Source organism: Mytilus edulis, chromosome 7, assembly GCF_963676685.1.
Source record: "Mytilus edulis chromosome 7, xbMytEdul2.2, whole genome shotgun sequence".
NCBI classification, from domain to species: Eukaryota; Metazoa; Mollusca; class Bivalvia; order Mytilida; family Mytilidae; genus Mytilus; species Mytilus edulis.
This window is the reverse complement of record NC_092350.1, coordinates 39,230,458-39,251,472: the sequence shown is the minus strand read 5'-3', so window position 1 is coordinate 39,251,472 and position 21,015 is coordinate 39,230,458. Positions and strand designations below refer to the sequence as shown.

The window sequence follows — 21,015 nt, the reverse complement described above, 5'->3', positions numbered from 1 at the left end:
AATTTTTTTTATTTTTTTTTACAGAAATCGCTCAAATTTAGTTTAAGTAAATAAAAGCTTATTTGAAAGTAATAATAATAAATGTAGGTCACCGATGATTTAAAAAAGATATTTCAATTTTAATGCAAAAAAAGGCACTTTTGCACCAAAGGGAGATAATTTGGAGCTTTTTCAATGGTATCTACATTCTAAAAGTCATCTGGGGCCAGCACGTATTGATTTTTTTGAATGATTTTTGTACCATATGATAAAGTAACAACTACTAAAGGTAATAGAAAAAAATTGTAATGAAAAATGAATGTTTAATTTTTTTCTGAAAATTTTATACCCTCGAGTCTCCTTAAGAAGGAAAAAAGTAGTTATCACTAAAAAAAAATAGACAGCAACACAAAAAATAGTAGAAGATGTGAAAGGTAAGTAACCAGACAACAAAAAAAAACGCCACCAACACAAAAGAAGATTTCTACCCTTCTAACCAAAATATGGAATTTGTATGACAGACATTGTTGTGTTCCTGAGGGCTTTCAAAACTATCGGGGAAGTTTCTTTAGACTACCTTTATATGGCTCGTAAAAAAAATCTATAAAATAAGATTATGGCAGTTGCTATTCGTGCGGCTAGCCGGACGAATAGTACCAGGACTATTTGTTCGGCCAATACAATGTGCATGTCACTATAATATTTGTGTGTGCGTGTAATATTATCTTCAGCATCACCAGGGGGTAGCACATGTTTGAAATCTTTTGTGTTAGGGCCTAATCTTGCTACTGGTAATTAAAATTGTTGTTTTCTTCATACTAGTATATAGTCCAATGTGGATAACGAATAATTAGAGTAAAATCATATATATCCCATATTTTTTATATAAGAAGAGAGAAGAATTTACTTGTAAAACAAACTTGGCTACGTAGTGTATGACTCGTGCATTTCAAGTTAACGTAAAGGCCATGATTTTGTCTAGCTGAAAAAGGTACAAAATTATTATGTCTGTAGCTGTCAAAGAGAATTATAGACCCCTTGACATAAAGTCATCCATATTTTGAGTGAAAGGTGAGATATTTTTCTATAATGCCCCCCAAAAAAGAGTAAAAAAACACTATTTTTTTATTTTCTTTACGTGAGGGGATCGGGTGTCACAGTGTGCTCCTTTCCCCAAATTTCTCTTTTCTTTTCTTGTCTTGGATTATAACTAAGCTAAATTTCATTCAGTTAGACCTGCAATTGTAAAGGCCTTTTTCAACTACACTTGCTTTGAACATCTTTTCCACCTGTACACAGCTGTAGCGAATCGAATAATTTTGTAAAACTAATTCTCCGATCAATTATATATAATTATCTTTTATTTCTCCTTTTCCTTGTGATTTCAATTTTTTTAGAGTCCCTTTCATAAGATTATATCATTCTTGGAAGTTCATTATATCGTGTTCCATTGTCAAATTCCGAAAACTGCAAAATTAATCACAAATATTTCAGCCATGATCTTAAAATTGAAAATCAGTGATCAGATTACACGCAACCCCTTGGTGCTACTGAAGATAATGTTACACACACTTCCGAACGCACATTATATGACATGCGCAATACAATGGCCGGACAAATACCCCTGGCACTATTCGTCCGGCTAGCCGGACAAATAGCCACTCCGTAAGATTATATATTCACATGTAATTGTTTTTTTGTTTTTGTTTACCGTATTTAACACAGGAAAAAAGGGGGTTTCAACTTTTTATCCCTATTCAAATAAATTGATAGTCTAAAATAAAGAGGGTTTCTAACCCCTGGAACCCTCCCCTGGATCCACCACTGTTTTTTCCACATTTTGGGGCATTTAAAAAAAAATGTTGGTAGTTTTGATCTATTGATTTGATTTTCGTTTTAATACTATAAAATTTGTCTGTGTCCCAAACTTCCTATTTTCGATAAAACGTATATTGTTAACTTTTAAAAACGCAAATTTCCCTTTATATAGCAATATAAACGGACATTTTTGTCTACAATGGGAAAAACTAATCATTTAAAATTAATTCTAATTGCTGGAAATTTTAATCTAAATCAATCATAAATGCCAAACAGAAATAAAAAAAATCACTAGACTTTTATCCAAAAGGTAAATCCAAAATTTCCGTTGTAATGTAGAGGTTTTCATTATATATATCCGGATGTTACAGTGTTCCTTATCTACAGGCTATTATAGAAAATAGATAATCCATTAATTTGTGTATTTCTAGTTTCAAACAAATTCTATATTCATAAACGTTGGCAAGTTTGATCGTATATTTCATGCAACAGCTTTATTTCCGAAAGCAATGTTATAAATCATAATTGCTTTACGAAATGCGGTTTACTAAAAGTATTTCAACTTTTATCTAATAAACACGTGGTTTTTGTTTTGTTCTGTTCTGAAAAACCAAATTCAATCTTTTGAAGATGAAGGTAAGTTTACAATTGTACAGTTTAAACGATGCAAAAACATTTGTTCCCCTTTTTATATGCAAGCACTGATTTTATGACCTGCTTTACAGAATAATAGGTCGTGAAAAATAAAGTTAATCTCTATTTATTGTCTTCATTCATGCATTGTAAACCATTAAAAACCAATTTTAACTGCGTGGTAAATCCTTTCATTAATGTAGAATAAAAATACTGATGTTTTGCTTATATAAAAAGATGATACCAATAGTCAAATGAATTGATTATGAAATTATATTATATATGATTAATGTATAAAAAACAGATGGATAACGACACGAAATATAAAGCCACTACGTTTTTTCAGTAATTGTTTATTCTTTACGGTTAGAATATAAATAGAAATCAATGTTTCCAATAAATAACCATGTGTGCTTTTGATTATCATTTCTTTGTATTTTTTTTTTTTTACAAAAAAAAAAAGGCATTGAAGGAGATTCATTATGAAAATAAAAAAAATAATGTCTCCGCATGATACTGTACAAATATAATTTCTGCTTAATCCTCATACATAAAGTGTAAATATATATTAAGATTGTTTTTTGGAATTATTATTCCATCTGGAGAACTTTAATGAAATGGACCAAACCCATTCAAGAGTTATTCCGGTATCCTCTCATTTTGTTTTAGTCTATACATGTATAACTATTGATAAGGTTATAATCTATTTATACGGTCGTTGAGATAAAATATGATTATATTTGTCGGGACTGAAAAAAAGTTTCTTCATTGATAATTTGAAGCTAGATTGTACTCTATTAACAAAGCTTTTAAATTCTGGAAAAAAATATCAAATTTACACTCTTTTTCTTGTTTTCAAGGTTAAGATACCATGTCAACTCTAATCTCTTTCTTAACCTTTACGATTAGACTTCCATTCTCTAAAGTTGTCGGGGCCTCGGTGGCCGAATGCTCTAAGTAGTTACTACTGTAATCACTAGCCATTCAACACTGAGGTTATGAGTTCGAACCCCGCTCTCGACTCCAATCTTAATTGGCTTGTTTTCCTATCAAAGGTCGGTGGTTTTATCCGTGCACTCTGGCTTCCTCCGCCAATAAAAACTTTCCGCCACGAAATAACCTAAATGCATTGCTTAAAAGTGGCATGAAAACACCAAAAATCAAATCAAGCGATATTATAAGACAGCGATATATCATTTATCTCAAACGCAAACGGCAAAGAGGACCCAAAAATGATTCACGGATTGCGTAAACAATAAATGTAACATTTCAATGGGAAATCCATTGATAAAATTTACCTTTTTGTTATTTCACTGATTATGACATAAGTGATAGGTAGCAGTACTAATCATATGTTTGTTGCAAATCATACGTTATTGTTTTGGTCTCTTGTAATATATTAAATTTGGTTTTGAGGGCAACATTCTGTTGTGTGTATTCTGAACTTTTTTGGATTTAATTTAAAGGTATGCTATATTGTACAGACACTTACAGTGTGTAGACCTGTAGATATCTATGTGTGTTCGTGTTATGAAGTTGCTTTATGAGGAGAAAATTACACCGCACCAATATTTATCCATTCAGTGTTGATCGAAAAATCTGGAAGGCAAATATCACATACATGTATTCAGCAGATTCCATATTTTACTTTTGTTTTCAAATTGTAGGTTATTCTGTTCAGAGAGAATATATACAGATACAAAACTGTTGTTAATACACAAGCCACTGCCTTGAAAACTGTTTGACAGTCGTGCATACTATTTATGACTACAGTTTATTTTTTCTTATGGTGCTTAATACTTATACTTTTAACATTTGAATAATTAAAATTAATGATTTTTTGTAGAATTATCTTATTATGTGTATTCTCGTTCTGTGCACAGTAGGGACATTACATGCCTTCACATGTGACAGCTGCAGACTGGACATCTTCTCATGTATCGGAGTATGTGGTCAGTTGGCATCAAAAGAGAAGTGCTATTGTCAGAAAGCATGTTACAAATCTGCACTTATTTGTCTCAACTCATGTGTTGACCTATCTGGATGGGAAGCGATTTGGTTGCTTTTGGAAGATGATTAAAAAATAGCTTGGATATTATGAGAAGCAGGCATCTACCATGTAAATAAAGCTTATAGAATAATTACATTTGTTTTATTTCAATTATTTACTTTAGTTATGTATAGGAATTATACATATCATTTCATTACAATTGTATACTAAGCAAATGGTACAATGTAAGTACAAGAGATGCAACAGATAATATAGGTTCACCCAAACTCATAAGTCGAAATAAACTGACCACGTCGTGGCAAACAAATGTATAAAATAACAGTTTGACTAAAGATCAAATACCATTGGTATTTAACCCTTAAATGCCAGTTTTTATAACTGCAATATAATGCAATTCTAATATCAGAGATTTCAAACTGGTAAGTTCAAAAAAGAAAACAACATCAGTTCCATAAAACATTTTCAATTCTTCAGCTAAACAAATGAATTCAGTAAAAATTGAAAAAAAATTAATCAACTTTGAATTATTCCGTTTTGTAATTTTAAAATATTCCATGTATAAAATTTCACTCAATATTAAGTTTATATTTACATTTTTATGACATAAATTTTGACAGCAGTTATTAATTGGCGCAAAAGGAGTGCTGCCAACATTGTTTCGTCATAATAGATATTATCTTATCATGACAATATAAATGAATTACATTAAATCTAACGAGTTACATTCAGGTATATTTAACAAATTAAATTCAGGTTTAGCAAATCTTCTAAAGTAAAACTATATCACAAACTGTGATGGGTCTGTTAGACAAAGTTCGCACAGTTTATCCACTGAGGCCGGCCCATCTGAAATAAATACAGATATCTCATTTAAAGATCAAAGCACATAGGAAGAGAATGTATAAAAATGGGTAACATGAGAAAACTACAATTAACAAGTGAAAATAACCCACACACGTACGCCAGTTTATGTTTGCAAATGTTCTATGGGACTATTTTACAAAATACCATTACGGAAGCATTAAAAAACACAATTGAGAATAGTTAACCCTGAAAATAATGTATTGTATGCAGATGAAATTACTACTGATGTTTTGTTTATTAAAAGCTATATATAAACAATATCAACACAATTTAGAAAAAGCAGTGAAGCTAAGAAAAAGTAATAATTGAACTGCAAATATGTGAAACCTGCTTATTTGATAGTGAGATATATTTAACGATTCAACTTTAAGTGCAAATGACATTTACAATTAAATCACAACTTAAAAAGACACTGTAGATTACTTTTTCAAAACGGACTATTTACTTCAATAAAATCAAACTCTCTGATTATGCAGTGATTCATTTGCCTATCAAGACCTTGGTGATATCATGGTATCGTCCTCGATTGGAGTGCGTTTCTGTTGCGGTATCAATCCCCGGCCGTCATATCAAACCATTGACTTCAAAATTGGCATTGCTGCATTTCATATATGAATTACTTTTTATTGTCAATTACAATATTATACCAGCGTGTTGATAATTTGCTAACATACTCTTTTTTCTGACCTTGTTGGCAATATACTAAATAAGACGAGACTTAGAACACATTTGTGTGGAAAATTGTTAGACAAGTGTAAATATTACTATACACATTTTTGAAGAAACAAATTCGTTTTATATATTCTATTACAAACAGAGTAATTTGAGCTTATTTACTATCAACATTAATTTTCAAAATACCTAGCGGGAAAAATGAATCCCTCTGTATATCCCTTCTTGCAGCTTCAACACAACGTTTTAAGGCAAACAAAGCTGATGTACTCATACATAATGGTGGTTCTCCTACAGCTAATGTAAGAAAACATGAGTGGTTTCAATACTTGTATTGATATAATGATTATAAACTTATGTACGTTATTCAAATATAATAGAGAGAAAAAAAACACAACAACTGTGTAGCACACCCCTTTCTCCAAATCCAATCCAAAAACAGAATCATTTAAATATTAAAGGTATGCTTGAAACCTGTATACCATTTGCATCTTGTCAGATTCGTTCTAAATAATGACTGTATGAATTGTTTCCTCTATAAAAATTATTCTTTGACCGTGTTTGATTTGGTACACGTACACTCTGTAACGTTTGTATTAGTAGTTTTTTTTTCAATTTTCCAGTACTTTAGCCTCGAGCATCAGTGAAAAGACAACAAATAAAAATAACACTTTTTGCGTCCCACTCACGTGTACTTATCTGGATTTAACTTAACTACGAACGTTATTAATATGCTGGTTTTCTCCGTCTTTTTTCGTTTAAATGAATAATAAGATCTGACATATGCAATGACGCTTATTAAAATTGAATACTACACGTTGTTCCATACATCCGTAGCGCTTTACAGGATTTACCTTTTGTAACTGTTTTCTATAATTTTTTTCTAAATTAATGGTATAGCCTTTGTATTGTGTCTTTTAAATTGGTTATGCTTTTCTTATTATTGAGACATTATAGGCCTATGCAAAATTGAATTAGATATAGAAAATGTGTTTCAGCATAATACCATTGTAATATATCTAAACTTGTTTTGATATTATTAGTGGAATATCAATATATCTGCTCATTTACGTGTGAAGATATTATTAAATAAGTATTCATCTTAACACACTTTCACATTTTGTATTTGTCGTAAAAGGGATTTGCTCATTGTGATGAAGAATATTTCATTCTATAAGACTCTATTTTCGAATATATTCCGGGAACATTATTTTGATAACTTTAGATATGTAAACGTTTATCATATCATATTCCCACATGTGAAATGCAAAACGCGTACCTTTTGATCGTAGAACGCCTTTCGGATTGGGTGCATTCTTTAACAACTGTATTCTGAAGTCAATTGGAATATCTTTGGCCATCGGTGGCTTGTATTCCTATAAGAATTCACTAAATTAAACTATTGTTGTAAAATCACCCTTACATGTTAGACAAATTATAGATATTGAATAAATTTGACATGATAAGTTGTCCAGAATCATATAAAGTACGTCATTAATTTGATCATTGGTTACAATATCTTATTATATGCTTGCTTATTGCAGGATAAGCTTGTCTCTTTATCCTTATTTCTAAACTGTTAGACATGGAAATACCTATTTAGCGTAATTTCATACAGAAATTCGGTTTTGTTTATTGCAAAATGCTGAAACGTGATTTGCTGATGTATTCATAGCTTGTATTGCTTATGGTTTTTTTTTGTGCTTGCTTAATGATAATGTTATATTAATAAATACGAAATTGTGTAGTACTGAATATGATTTATAGGAGGTTTGGAAAGCCATTCAACCAGGTTCAACCCACTATTTTTTTCTTTAAATGTCCTGTACCAAGTAAGGAATATAGCAGTTGTTATCAACTAGTTAGTTCTATGTTTGTTGGTGTTGGTTTTTATTTGTGCACTTCAGTGTTTATGTTGTTCATTTGTTTTCCTGTTATACATGTGTTATAGTTGATGTGTTTCCCTCGGTTTTAGTTTGTAACCCAGATTTGATTTTTCTCCATCGATTTATGACTTTTGAACACCGGTATACTACGTTGCCATAGTTAATGGTTTTAAGCAGTGATGACTTTTAAATTCGTGCATTATTTTCTGTACACATGCAATATTTCAATGTAACGTGATTGCGTCAAAATAAGAGTTGACTGTTCAATGAAGTAAATCGTTCATAATTGTTTACTTCAAAATAGTCTATTTAATTACAAATAGATTGTTGTATTTATTTTTTACTCACCCATGTACTATCAGTCAACAGTCTACCAGACTGAGGGTCAAACTTAACCTGCTCTGTCAGCCAGTATCCAAGTCCCATTACAAAGGCACCTTCTACCTGGCCTACGTCTATCATTGGGTTCATACTTAAAATGAATAAATATTTTTATTTCTGGTTGACTAATTATGTGTTAAACTTTGTTTTCAGTTAAATTGACCAGAACAGTAATTTTCACAAGATTATATGCTCTCTATAAGACTATAAACAATGCTCTATATATTTGAGTTTAAGCTATTAAAACCTTTTTACTTCATCTATTGATACTTATTTGCTAAATACAAACGAAACTTTGGAAACCAGTTTACTACTGTTGCATTTTGTTTTTTGACATAACAACAGGGGAAGATCTAAACGATTATTTACTAATAATTAAAAGAAATTCACAAAGGGCTTAATCAATCATGAATGTCACAAAGAGTAGAAATCAATATGGATAATATATCAATATTAAAACCATATAAGAACATCACAATTTATTCTAAAAGGATGCAGATCAATTAAAAAATGACAAATTCAAAAAGTAACCAATTAACGGCACGAGTGAAAAACAACTTTCATATTCCTTATTTTGTGCAGGATTCTTCTGAAAAATGGTGAGTTAAACTGGCTTCACTCATAACATGCATAATAGTCTTTATAGTTTTATGTAATTCTGAATGCACAACAGGCGGCGAAAACCAAACGTTTTAAATTAGGTGTTATGAAAAAAGTTTAATCACAAATATACTCCGAGGAAAATTCAAAACGGAAAGTCCCTAATCAAATGGAAATTCAAATCTTAAACACAACAAACGAATGGATAACAACTGTCATATTCCTGACTTAGTACAGGCATTTTCTAATGTAGAAAATGATGGATTAGACTTTGTTGTATAGATAGCTAAACCTCTCACTGTATGACAGTCGCATCAAATTTTATATATTAACAACGATGCGTGAACAAAACAAACAGATATACAGATATACTAAGTAAAAATGTCAAAAATAGGACGAGAGACCTGTTGTCTTACCTCTCACCACAGTCATACAGTAAATCTACTCTATTGATGAGGTATTGACCAGTAAGAACGTCAAATTCTACTTCTGTACATGTGACACCGTAGCTGTTGTACTGTGGTTCATCCTCAGTCTTACCAGGCTCATAAACACTATATAATGTATGAAACAGGAAATCATTTAAATCAGTAGAAAAAAACGTAATGCAAGTGCAAGAAATTATTTCAAAGTTTCTAACAAATCTCATTCAAAGCATCAATAATACATCTGGCATCGTTTTTATATCCCGTTTGTACTAGCAAAATGTATGCTCAAGGGTTGCGATTGCATACATTTTTTTTAATTTAGCAAAAGATATATACTATACAATATATACATATCGTATTACAAAAATGATTCAGTACGTCCATACGTTTTGATTTTGACTTTAAAATATATAACAAAGGAAAACAATAATTACCTAATATATGGGATAGTACAACCCAGAAAATCAGAAGACTTTCAGATTAAATTATCTATACATATCTCAATGCAGAGATACGTTAGAAGAAGTTACCTTGTCAACGATAAAAGAAAATTCATCAATAATTTTTGAATATGTACAAGCATTTGGTTTTTTTTCACAGACGTGAGTTTCTTTTCAAATTATGACAGATAAGTAAATGGAGAAAGACAAGAAGTTAGCAGAATCCTTTGACTACGCTTAGCATTTTTTTTTCAGATACGTGAGTTTCTTTTCAAATTATTACAGATAAGTAAATGAAGAAAGACAAGAAGTTAGCAGAATCCTTTGACTACGCTAATCATTTGGGTTTTTTCAGAGACGTGAGTTTCTTTTCAAATTGTTACAGATAAGTAAATGAAGAAAGACAAGAAGTTAGCAGAATCCTTTGACTACGTTAATCATTTGGTTTTTTTCAGAGACGTGAGTTTCTTTACAAATTGTTACAGATAAGTAAATGAAGAAAGACAAGAAGTTAGCAGAATCCTTTGACTACGTTAATCATTTGGTTTTTTTCAGAGACGTGAGTTTCTTTTCAAATTGTTACAGATAAGTAAATGAAGAAAGACAAGAAGTAAGCAGAATCCTTTGACTACGCTTAGCATTTGTTTTTTTCAGAGAGGTGAGTTACTTTTCAAATTATTACAGATAAGTAAATGAAGAAAGACAAGAAGTAATCAGAATCCTTTGACTACGCTTTCCTTTATATAGATGATAATCACTCACAAAACAATTCAAACGTTGGTTACTATTTTCATTGCATCTTTCTCAACGAACGTGGGATAGTGGATATAACAGATACAGTTAAAGTCTGTTACATATCTTGACTTACATATAGACATAGACAATGAAGGTCGGTTGAAAACAAAACTTTACGATAAAATGATTTTAGCTTCCCAATTGTGAATTTATTTCTTTTTACCAGACAAGTAAATATAACTGTATCGATACATTTAAAAAAAAGAGATAATGAATATCTTGTGAACAAGTTCAACCAATTTTACCAATATCTTTCCGACAAGTCAACTTTTGCATGTTGACACATCTGTGCCAACTGTGGCCATGTTGGATTTTTCATCTTAGCTTTTACTGGAGCCATTCTTGCTTTTAATGCCTGACAACAGTTCACAACAGCCTACAAAATATGTACTACTTTAATGGCTTACATAGCTGTGTTTTATATCAAAGACAAAATGCAATCTATATATGAACTGAGTGTTTACTGATTGATAATTTAGTCTTAGATGCATGATTTTTTTTTAGTTGTTGGTGGTTTTGAACTAGCTGTCAGTAACTGCGAGTACTCTCAGATCAGTACTTAGTGTCTTTTTGTTGTTGGAATGTACAAGTACCCGGCTACGTCCACTCTGTGTTTTTGTTAGATGTATTTCTATGAGTATCAATCTGATGAGTTAAGTCTTAATCGACTGATTTTTATAGTTCGTTCTTATGTTGTATTGTCACACCACTGTACCCGGTTAGGGGAGGGTTTGAATTCCGCTAATATGCTTAACCCGCCAAATTATGTATGTATGTGCCTGTCCCAAGTCAGGAGCCTGTAAATCAGTGTTGCTGTGTTACATATTTGTTTTTCGTTCATTTTTTGTACTATAAATTACATTTGTCATTTCGAGGCCCGTTATAGCTGACTATGCGATATGGGGTTTGTTCATTGTTGAAGGCCGTACGGAAACCTATAGTTGTTAATTCTTAGTCATTTGGTCTCTTGTGAAGGGTTGTCTCATTGACAATCACACCATATCGTCTTTTTTATAGATATAATTTTGGAACTGCCTGAAGTATAATAAATAAGCTTTTATTTTTAATGTACCCGTTAAGAAACTATAACTTTCGTCTGTGGCAAAAACGTCAGAAAAGATACAAACATTCGATGCTTTCAAACAGGAAAAATAATGTTGAAATATCATATTCATTTAACACCTACCAAACAGCATAATTCGCTAGTTGTACTACCACCGCTGGCAAAATCATTGGCATTTGATGTTGTCGTAACTGATTTTACTGTTATTACATCCAAAGGCACTCCAAGCTCAAATGCGCAGACCTGTGCTACCTTCAATACAGATGTATATACAGTGTTTTGTAATTTTCTAACTACAGGTATCAAATTTATCTAAATATATATAAAATATGTACAGGATTTGAAATACTATTTTTATTTTTTTTCGTACATAATCGGTTTCATTCGTGTTGCATATCATGTACACATTAAATAAAGAGCGCATAAAAATCTAATTATTTGATTTTTTCATGAATGTAAAGTAAAAGTTAAAGATTTGTTTTTAAAATAAATAAAGGGTTCCGCCTTGTTGGGTTTTCTTTGAGAGAAGACACATAAGTTTGGAACTTCTTCGTAATTTCTGTATTTTAAAACCGATGCAGTGTCTAAAAAATATGAATATTAAAATCATTATTATTTCACAATTTAAAGTATCTATATAATTCCAATCATTAGTGTTAACTCTATTTTGTTGGTTTCCTAGATCTTTCTCTTTCCTATCACGTGTTTTTTGGGTGTTTTTTTGCAGATTTGTAATACAATATTTGTATACCTTTGTATTGATTCCTTGGCCCATTTCAATACCACCGTGAGCGATGGATATACTTCCATCCCAGGCATATATATTTACAATGGCATTGTAATGTATGTATGCGTATCCGATTCCAAACTTAGCTGGTACTACAGACAAACCCTTTTTCTTCCATCTATTTACCTATATTAAATCATTGAGGAGAAATTAGGAAAAGTTGTAATATTCCAAGAAATGTTTATGTTATTATTTAGTTTTGTTCAATAGATTATAAATAAACACATTTTTCATTTTAAGTATTATGTTTATATATGTTCAAAAGTTCACCGACTTATATTTGAACGATTCTGTCCAAAAACAAAAACTAGCATTGCATGTGTATTTATGTTCATTAATTAAAGTTTATGTTAGTGTTTATTTCCTTGCAGCTTGGCTTATTTATTGATGTCTGCAAATTGTTTAACCGCAGTGTTTTGACATTCTACTTTATCTGATAAATCAGGCCTGTCATACTGGAGGTCACTCCTTCCCAGTTTGTTATAGTAGCAGTTGAAACTTTGTATAGGAAATAGATATACGTGTTTATTTTTTATTGTATTTATTGCCCCGCCAACCGCCCCTTACAAAATGTACATCTCCGAGATTGTGGTTTGTGCTTTGGCTAGCATTAAACAGTAAACAGTTGTTTTTTTAAAGTATGAAGGATTTTCTTAAATATATCACCTGGTTGAAAGCTTTAATAGAATCCTGTCTCTGTGTTACTCCAGCGGATGTCATTAGGTCTGTTGTTAGTTGTCTGATATTACAGTATGGCAATGGTCTATTTGAAGGTGTAGTCTTCATGTAAAACATCATAACATAAGTCAACAAGTAAAATAGCTTCATACATGATTATAAGCAATCAATTTTTTAAATTTCTAACAAAGGGTAGATTATGCATGCAAAGTACGAGACGCTTACTATGTCAACACACATAGAGTTTTACCCTCTTGTTACGTTCATGCATTGTCTTCATGTTTTGATTTATTTAATTTGTGTCTTAGATTGAATAATGAGATTAGAACATCGATAAACAAGTGTTGTTTCGTAAATGTATGATACGCTTTTTATTAAAACAAAAAAATTATAATTAATTCACACACAAGCTGAATTTGTTTCAGATATTTACATTTGAAATTCTGCATTATTTATGCGTTAAAAAAAATGTTTCCATAATTTTCTTACCTGTCCTTTGTTATAAAGATTCAGTACCCTAACACTTGTTGGGTCTAGATTCAGTTCCTTGGAAATATGTTCCATAACCGATTCTATGATAAAAATTCCTGGTGCCGAATCTAAGATACAAAACATAGTCATTACAACATTAAAAAATGCCTATAACACTAGACCAATATTTAATTAATAAATAAGCTCGATAAAAGATAAAAAGGGAATGCCCTTAAGCTTAGGAATATTCGCTGCTCTTGTTTTTGAATGTTTGCCAGATTCTCGAAATCCTCTGGTTTTATCCATGTAAAGCCATTAAACAAAATCCCCTCCAACCCCTAGTTTTCTTTTTATAATTTGATTACATATAGTTTAAAAAGCCATATTTGAAAATCCTATAAAATTCTTGATATCTTTTAAAAGAAAAAGGTTGTTAATGTTTTTATGAGTCTTGATTAAATTATTTCCCGCCAGAATTTCAATGGGTTATATCTCGAAAACAAACATATGCCTACGGACCATTCATTGTTTTTCTGCTGTTTTAATTCCTTTATTAATATACTATTAATCTATTGTATTCTATTATTTGTCTGTTTGTATTTTTATTTTTAACCATGGCGTTGTCAGTTTATTTTCAATCTATGAGTTTGAGTTTGACTGTCCCTATGTTATCTTTCGCCCCTCTGTTACTGTATTTTAAATTGTTCGTTGTTTCGAAACACAGTAGCGAACATCCTTAAATCGAAATATACGTGTTACATTTAAGTTTCACTAAACATGATTTCTTTCGTTATTAAAGTTCCTTTATCGCTCTAATCTTTATCTTTTTCGAATATATCTGTTTCGCCAAAATGTTCATCTGACTTTTCAAAATTAGTGCTGTAAAATGATCTTCTTCTACATTACTGTTATAAACAGCGTGTTCGTACTACATTCATGGTTTTTATCCTAGAAAAATCAACATGTTTGAGAAAAAAAAGCTTCCTATGATGTTTAGTTTAATAATACTAACCTGGTGCTCGACAAAATGTATTAGCAGGTTTGTTTGTCCTGACAGTCTTTGGTGTTACATTCCAATTGTCACAGAAGTATCCTGTAGAGTAAAACAGAATTGATTTATGTTTGTGTTCAATCAAAGTACATTAATTTTCGAGACTTTTGCGTGTTTGTTTTAGAACAATCTTATATAAGATAAAATAAAAGAGCTTTTTGAAAGTGAGAATGCTGTTGAAGATAGGTTGTATTTCTACAAATCAGTAGAACTATATTATTTAAAACGATATTCCCAACTATAATTATTGGTAGTAAATCAATGATTAAAAGTCATATTATCACGTTAATGCCAAAGTGGATAACAAGACAAACATTTACCCATGTCAATAAACATACATTGTTTGATCTATTGCGGTTTATTTGATGTACATTTGTGTCATTGGCACATATTTTTTTGCGAGATAAGACAATCAGATATTATAATAGAAATTATTCATGAGACCAAATAAATCGTTGAGTAATATTTTCACTTGGTCTTCCACAATACCTCTGATGTATGTTTGGGCGTGAAGTTAGCACAACAAGAATGTGTCCCTAGTACACGGATGCCCCATCCGCACTATCATTTGCTATGTTCAGTGGACCGTGAAAATGGGGTAAACACTCTAATTGGCATTAAAATTAGAAATATCATATCAAATGAAACACGTGTACTAAGTTTCAAGTTGATTGGACTTCAACTTCATCAAAAACTACCTCGACATAAAAAATTAACCTGAAGCGGGACGAACGAACAAAAGGACGCACATACCAGAAAACATTATGCCCATAAATGGGGAATACAAACATGTTTTCCGATGTTTTAAACCCAATAAAACATACGATATGGTGAGCAGCGGAAGAGATTCGTTTACCTTCATAAACTATTGGCTAAACGTAACGAATTTACTTCTGTAGTTAATTATGCAATACTGATTAATAGCATCCTCTGCCATTTAAAAACACAATAACCTGGTTGATTCTATTACAAAATGGGTTGACATTAGGAAAAAACTGAAATTTATCATTGAAGTCATTCAATTACATACAGTATTTCAAATTTGAGAATTTAAAAGAATCCTTATCAGATTTACACTGTTTGTAGATCATTGAAAAATTGCTTTATAGGATAGAAAATAGGTGAAAGCATCTCGAAAACATTTGAACATTTAGACAAACTTGTAATGTTGCGTTCTTTATAACGACCTTAGTGAGTGCATTATACGTATTTAATATATGAAAGTAAGATTAAAATACTTCATATTAACTCGCTACTCATTTGAAAGCAAAAATGACATACATGTGATGTCCTTACTGTGAAGGAATGCCGAAAAGAACGTCGCACTACATGATATATAAAAAGTTATTAAACGAGACAAAATGACGAATGAAAACAAATATGTCACTTCCATCAGCCAGAACAACATGAACAATCATCCAACTGTATTGCCTTTAGATTAAAGACAAAGCTTATGTACATTTAGATGTGTTAGTCATAGATTACCTATTGAATGTGGTAGATTCTTTTTAGTAAAGGTTAGAAGTTTGTGATTTATGTTATAAAGAAGAATTGTGTGTTGAATTTCACTATTTATTTAACTCTAATATTTTTAATGTTATCTTTCATTTTTCATATAATTGTTTTTACCGTTATCGATATGTCCAAATACACCATTCAGCGGATCTTCGTTTCCAAGATAACCAGAGTCGCTATAAACTGTCATTTTGATACCGTTTAATTTTCCTTGATCGGTACACCCAACCTGTACGAATAATGAAAATATGTTAGTCGAAAAGACATATGCATTACACAGAGGACAACATTCTCTTGCATGTCAATACTGTGGTTATGTCGATCGATTAAAATCAAACAATGTTCATAATAACAAAGAAATAGATAAAAACATGCTATATGTATATGTTTTATGTCTTTTAAAAGTGAAAACAATTTTAAGCAATGCATTAGTTGGTGTGCTTTTAAAAGGAAAATAGACAGATTAAAAGCATGAATAACACGTACCGTATAATCAGCTCTGTAGGCAAATCTTCTTCCGACCATTCTCATGTTTGTATGAAACTCCAAATTCAATTTGACTGGCCTAAATAAAGTCAAATATATGTTTTGTTAATGCTTTAACTTTATAAGATGCAATCTCTATTTACACATCTATTTACTAGTACACCAAAATGATTGAATTATTTTGACCACATCAAGATTTTTGCAAATAGTGTAGACTGATAATGATAAATTATTTCTAGGCAATACCAATGCAATGGTACAAATGACATGATCCGGAGAGGCTAGCAAACACAGATCAAAGTGGAGTATTGCCGTAAGTGGCGTATTTTCTTCCAAGGAGCAACATGATTCAGATAGTAAGCAACCCCATGTATGAAAACTAATTTAAATCACCAGATGCACCAAATGACTTCTTACACACATGTGTTTTTGATAATAGACTATTTATTGGAGACCTATACTTAGTGGTGTAAATCAAAACCTCTCGATTGAGTATCGTCCCAATACACAGCTCATAATGGCCAATTGTCATGTCTTAACTCGATACCTTGTAACGAATTGGTGGCCGAGTGGTCTAAGTAGTAGCTACTGTAATCACCAGCCAACACTGGGGTTGTGAGTTCGAACCTCGCTCATGCAGGTGCACTCGACTCCAATCCTAATTGACTATGATTGAAAGTTTTCCTATCGAAGGTCGGTGGTGTATTCCGGGCACACCGGATTCCTCCACCAATAAAAACTGGCCGCCACGAAATAGCCTAAATGCGGTGCTTAAAAGTTGCGTTTAAACACCAAAAAATAAAAAAATATGTCACGAATTGGCTCATCAATACGATATGATGGTCTCAACTGACAAGCGACATGTTTACGCGTTCTTACACCTTTAAATGCCCGTATATTGTACCGATTATGATTCCATATTGTGACATTTTGACGGAAGGTGGATATGCATTGTGGAGTATGCATAAAATGAGACGTTTAGCGTATCAATTAACGCAGTCTTTAGTTGAAACATATGTATTTAGATTGGATTGGGAAACAAGTTTTGCAACTTATATTAACCCCTTTCCACTTTGCGGGCGAAAGTGCTGCCTTGTAGCGGCATTAGACTACTCTTTTTCGAAATCTACAAGGGTGTCTTTTACGTGGAAGAGATATGTCTCTCTTTTAACACGGGTCAGCCATTTATCGTCCCCTTCCGACGGACTATCATCGTTTCATCAAGACCAAACTCGCAAATGATGTCAAGGGAAAGACGAAAATCTAGTCCCTGAAATTTTAATCCCGGATCGGGAATCGAACCAGGAACCTAGTCCGATGCACTAACACTACATCACGGCTTTGGAGTTCATGAAGTTTCCGCAGTTTTTGTTTGCTACTATGATTCGTCGTTTTTTAATCGTTATACGAGATTTGAACATCGGTTAACTTCTAACTACTACAACAACAAAAATATTTAAAAAATAATTAAAACGAAACTAAGTATTTTTTAGTTGTTAACCGTTGGTTTTTTTTTCTCTCATAACACTTCAAAAATAAAGACAACAGTATTATACCGGTGTTTAAAAGTCATTAATCGATTGAGAGAAAAAAAATCCGGGTTACAAACTTAAATCGAGAGAAACACATCATCTATAAGAGAAAAACTAAGGAACAACAGAATCACTGAAGTGCAACAAAAACAAACGCGAACATACATATATTTAAGACAGACAGCTAGATACCAGAAACATACTATGTATACACATGCCAGAGTCTGAGCTTGATTTGCTATATGATATAAAAACTAAACTGACGAAAAAAAGGCATTTATTCAAAATCATAAAATGCAAAAAATACATTTTGCAAATAAAACATTTGACATAAAAGTTCATATTTAATATGAAATAATAATACATAATTAATACGAAATTACATCAACTAATATCATATCAATTGAATAAATGACAAAGAATAGCAAAGGTGGGGAGACAAATCTGCCCCATAAATAAACATATATACATATCTACTTCAAAAGATAACATAAGGGAGGTATGAGGGTGGAAATTTTGAACAAATTGTTTGATAAGAATCACAAGTTAACACATCAAATGCTGATGATAAAAGGAAGTGACCATAATGCACTTACACGTGAACTCGTGCTGACCCGCAAGATCATTGACCAATAAGAAAGATGAAATCAAATCATGCATTGGTCATAAGTGAAATTTCTCTGCACGTGGAAACATGTTATCTAATTTCTACAATTTATAGTTTAATTAAGTAGGACACTCTGACCCTTTCACCAGACTAGAGACATCATACATTCAGAGTATTATTAGCTCACTCTTTTATTTAAGTCGGTTAGTAATAACATAAATGTAATACATCTATGTTAATAAACCAATTAAACAGAATTATCTTCTCTGCTGTCTTAAATTATTTTATTCCGCTTAATTTTCAATTAGCAAATAAAATTGGTTATATAAACGAAGCATTTGATAACAACTGCAATATTCCTGACTTGTTACAGGACATTTAAAGAAAGTACAAATGCCAATCAAGTCAGTAATTGATTGACTTTTCAAGCTGTTTCAATTCCAGTAATATAGTTAGACTTTGAGGAGGACTATAGTATCAGCCTATTATCTTTGTTGAGTTTATGGCAAATTTAAAATTGTAATTCGGAAGGTTTTAAAAATGATTCGATATACCAATTATTTGTTAACCTTGCACATATAGCCTTTGTCAGATTATTCACTTCTTAATTGACGCTTCCAAGTGTTTTGATTTGAGAGCATATAACGATAACTCTATAGATGAATAAAACAGAGCAATTAGGAATTTATCAACTTAAATTTAAGTCTAAATTATACAGACTTCAGACGGAGCCTTTGTTTGAAGCGACGAATTTTCATTTATTTTCACTTTTCATGTACAAATGACAATAACTATTCAATATTTACATACCTATTCATGATATGAGCTGTTAATGCACAACCTGCAGCTACTATAGCACTTCTTGTCAATTTTGAACCATATGCTCCACCAAGTCTTTTTACCGTCACATTTACTCTGAAAAAATTTCTTTATCATTATACTGAAAGCTTATGCATTTTGAACAATAACCCATGTTCTGCACCAGATGCACATTCCGATATAGTTATCTGTTTATCATTGCTCGAAACCGAAAATTTACAAATGTCAAAGCACACTATAGTCTAATCAATCAATTAGATGGAGCGACCCATCTTCTCAGTTTTTAAAATCCGTCTTGGATCGGTTAAATATTCTTAAAATACCATGAGACATGTAGTTTTATGAAACCAAAGTTCATTTATGCATTCGTTTTGTTCAGACTTTTGTTTATAAATGTAGTTTTTGAAGTGTATATATTTTTACTTTTTATCGTTTACGTTTATTTCTGAACTTCGAATTCACAATCTCAGGGTTGACAGGTGAACCATTCAGTATATGAGATTAACTTGGTAAGCGAGGCCCCACATGGGCACAGTAAAACATTATAAGTTGACGAAAAATATAAAATAACATAGCTAAAACGAAACCTACGAAATCGACAGCCTACTAAACATTTAGTAGAAAAATACAAACTAAGCAACTCAAAACCCAAGATAAAAAACAATGGGATCTCAGATATTCAGATGTAGCACTTGTTCCACTACAATGTACTAAAACGAAAATAAAACGCATGAACTGTTTGAGATGTTGATATATATACCTGCTTATCGGTACACCTAAAACATTTGAAACAGCTTTTTGTGTATTGTCTAACCATTGCGTAGCGGCTTCTACATTCATTCCTTCAGCTGTTGGTCTGCAGTAACTGATCTATGGTAAAATTTAATAGAATTAGTTCAGTTTGTTGATAACAAATACAGATATTTCGCTTATTTGTTTTTTTTTATAAAAATTGGAAAACAAATTCCAACACTGATTATATGAATACAATTCGGAATCGTTTTTAAGGACCACAAAATAGTAACTTTGGAAAGCTTATGGTGTTTTCTCGATTAATTGCAAAATACATTTTTGATATGTCCTAGTTTTTTATCATTGCTGGTGATGGACCTACATGTATAGCATCGAGAAAATAATTAGTTCTTTCTTATTTCTAGTGCACATACACATGATATTGAAACAATATTTTAGATTGGTTTCGTAATAGTAAAAGTTATATGATGAAGTAGAAAAAGCATAACAATAAATAATAAAAAAAAACACAAAGTAAAGTTCAAGAGAGGAAGTCCATGACATATAAACATCAAATATATAGGCGAACAAAAAGGGCTGTCAACATATTCGAGAGGGCAAAAATGTTTGTAATGAGTTGGGAAATACCATTCATCCAATGTATAACACGACTACAATAACAAAGATCTGAAATAATTTTCAAAGTAAAGATATTGAAATTTAACATTATATCTTTAAATTATCTTATATCATAAGCTTATGTTTCG

The 21,015-nt window shown here is 31.4% G+C and overlaps 1 protein-coding gene across 1 annotated transcript in view; it reads right to left on the bottom strand.

Annotated features, from left to right (window-relative positions):
- Window positions 1–4,598: 4,598 nt before the first annotated feature.
- The window catches only part of LOC139483115 (uncharacterized), a 48,312-nt gene continuing 31,895 nt past the window's right edge, over window positions 4,599–21,015 (bottom strand). Inside the window, exons 21-35 of the mRNA XM_071267148.1 lie at window positions 20,277–20,386; window positions 19,508–19,612; window positions 16,559–16,637; window positions 16,187–16,301; window positions 14,519–14,599; window positions 13,525–13,634; window positions 13,024–13,137; window positions 12,322–12,483; window positions 11,694–11,822; window positions 10,753–10,883; window positions 9,261–9,398; window positions 8,212–8,335; window positions 7,257–7,353; window positions 6,167–6,274; window positions 4,599–5,287 (exon numbers count right to left, since the gene is read on the bottom strand). Coding sequence (XP_071123249.1) covers window positions 5,220–5,287; window positions 6,167–6,274; window positions 7,257–7,353; window positions 8,212–8,335; window positions 9,261–9,398; window positions 10,753–10,883; window positions 11,694–11,822; window positions 12,322–12,483; window positions 13,024–13,137; window positions 13,525–13,634; window positions 14,519–14,599; window positions 16,187–16,301; window positions 16,559–16,637; window positions 19,508–19,612; window positions 20,277–20,386 — 1,671 coding nt within the window. The 3' untranslated portion in view covers window positions 4,599–5,219. The remainder of the gene's footprint in view (window positions 5,288–6,166; window positions 6,275–7,256; window positions 7,354–8,211; window positions 8,336–9,260; window positions 9,399–10,752; window positions 10,884–11,693; window positions 11,823–12,321; window positions 12,484–13,023; window positions 13,138–13,524; window positions 13,635–14,518; window positions 14,600–16,186; window positions 16,302–16,558; window positions 16,638–19,507; window positions 19,613–20,276; window positions 20,387–21,015) is intronic.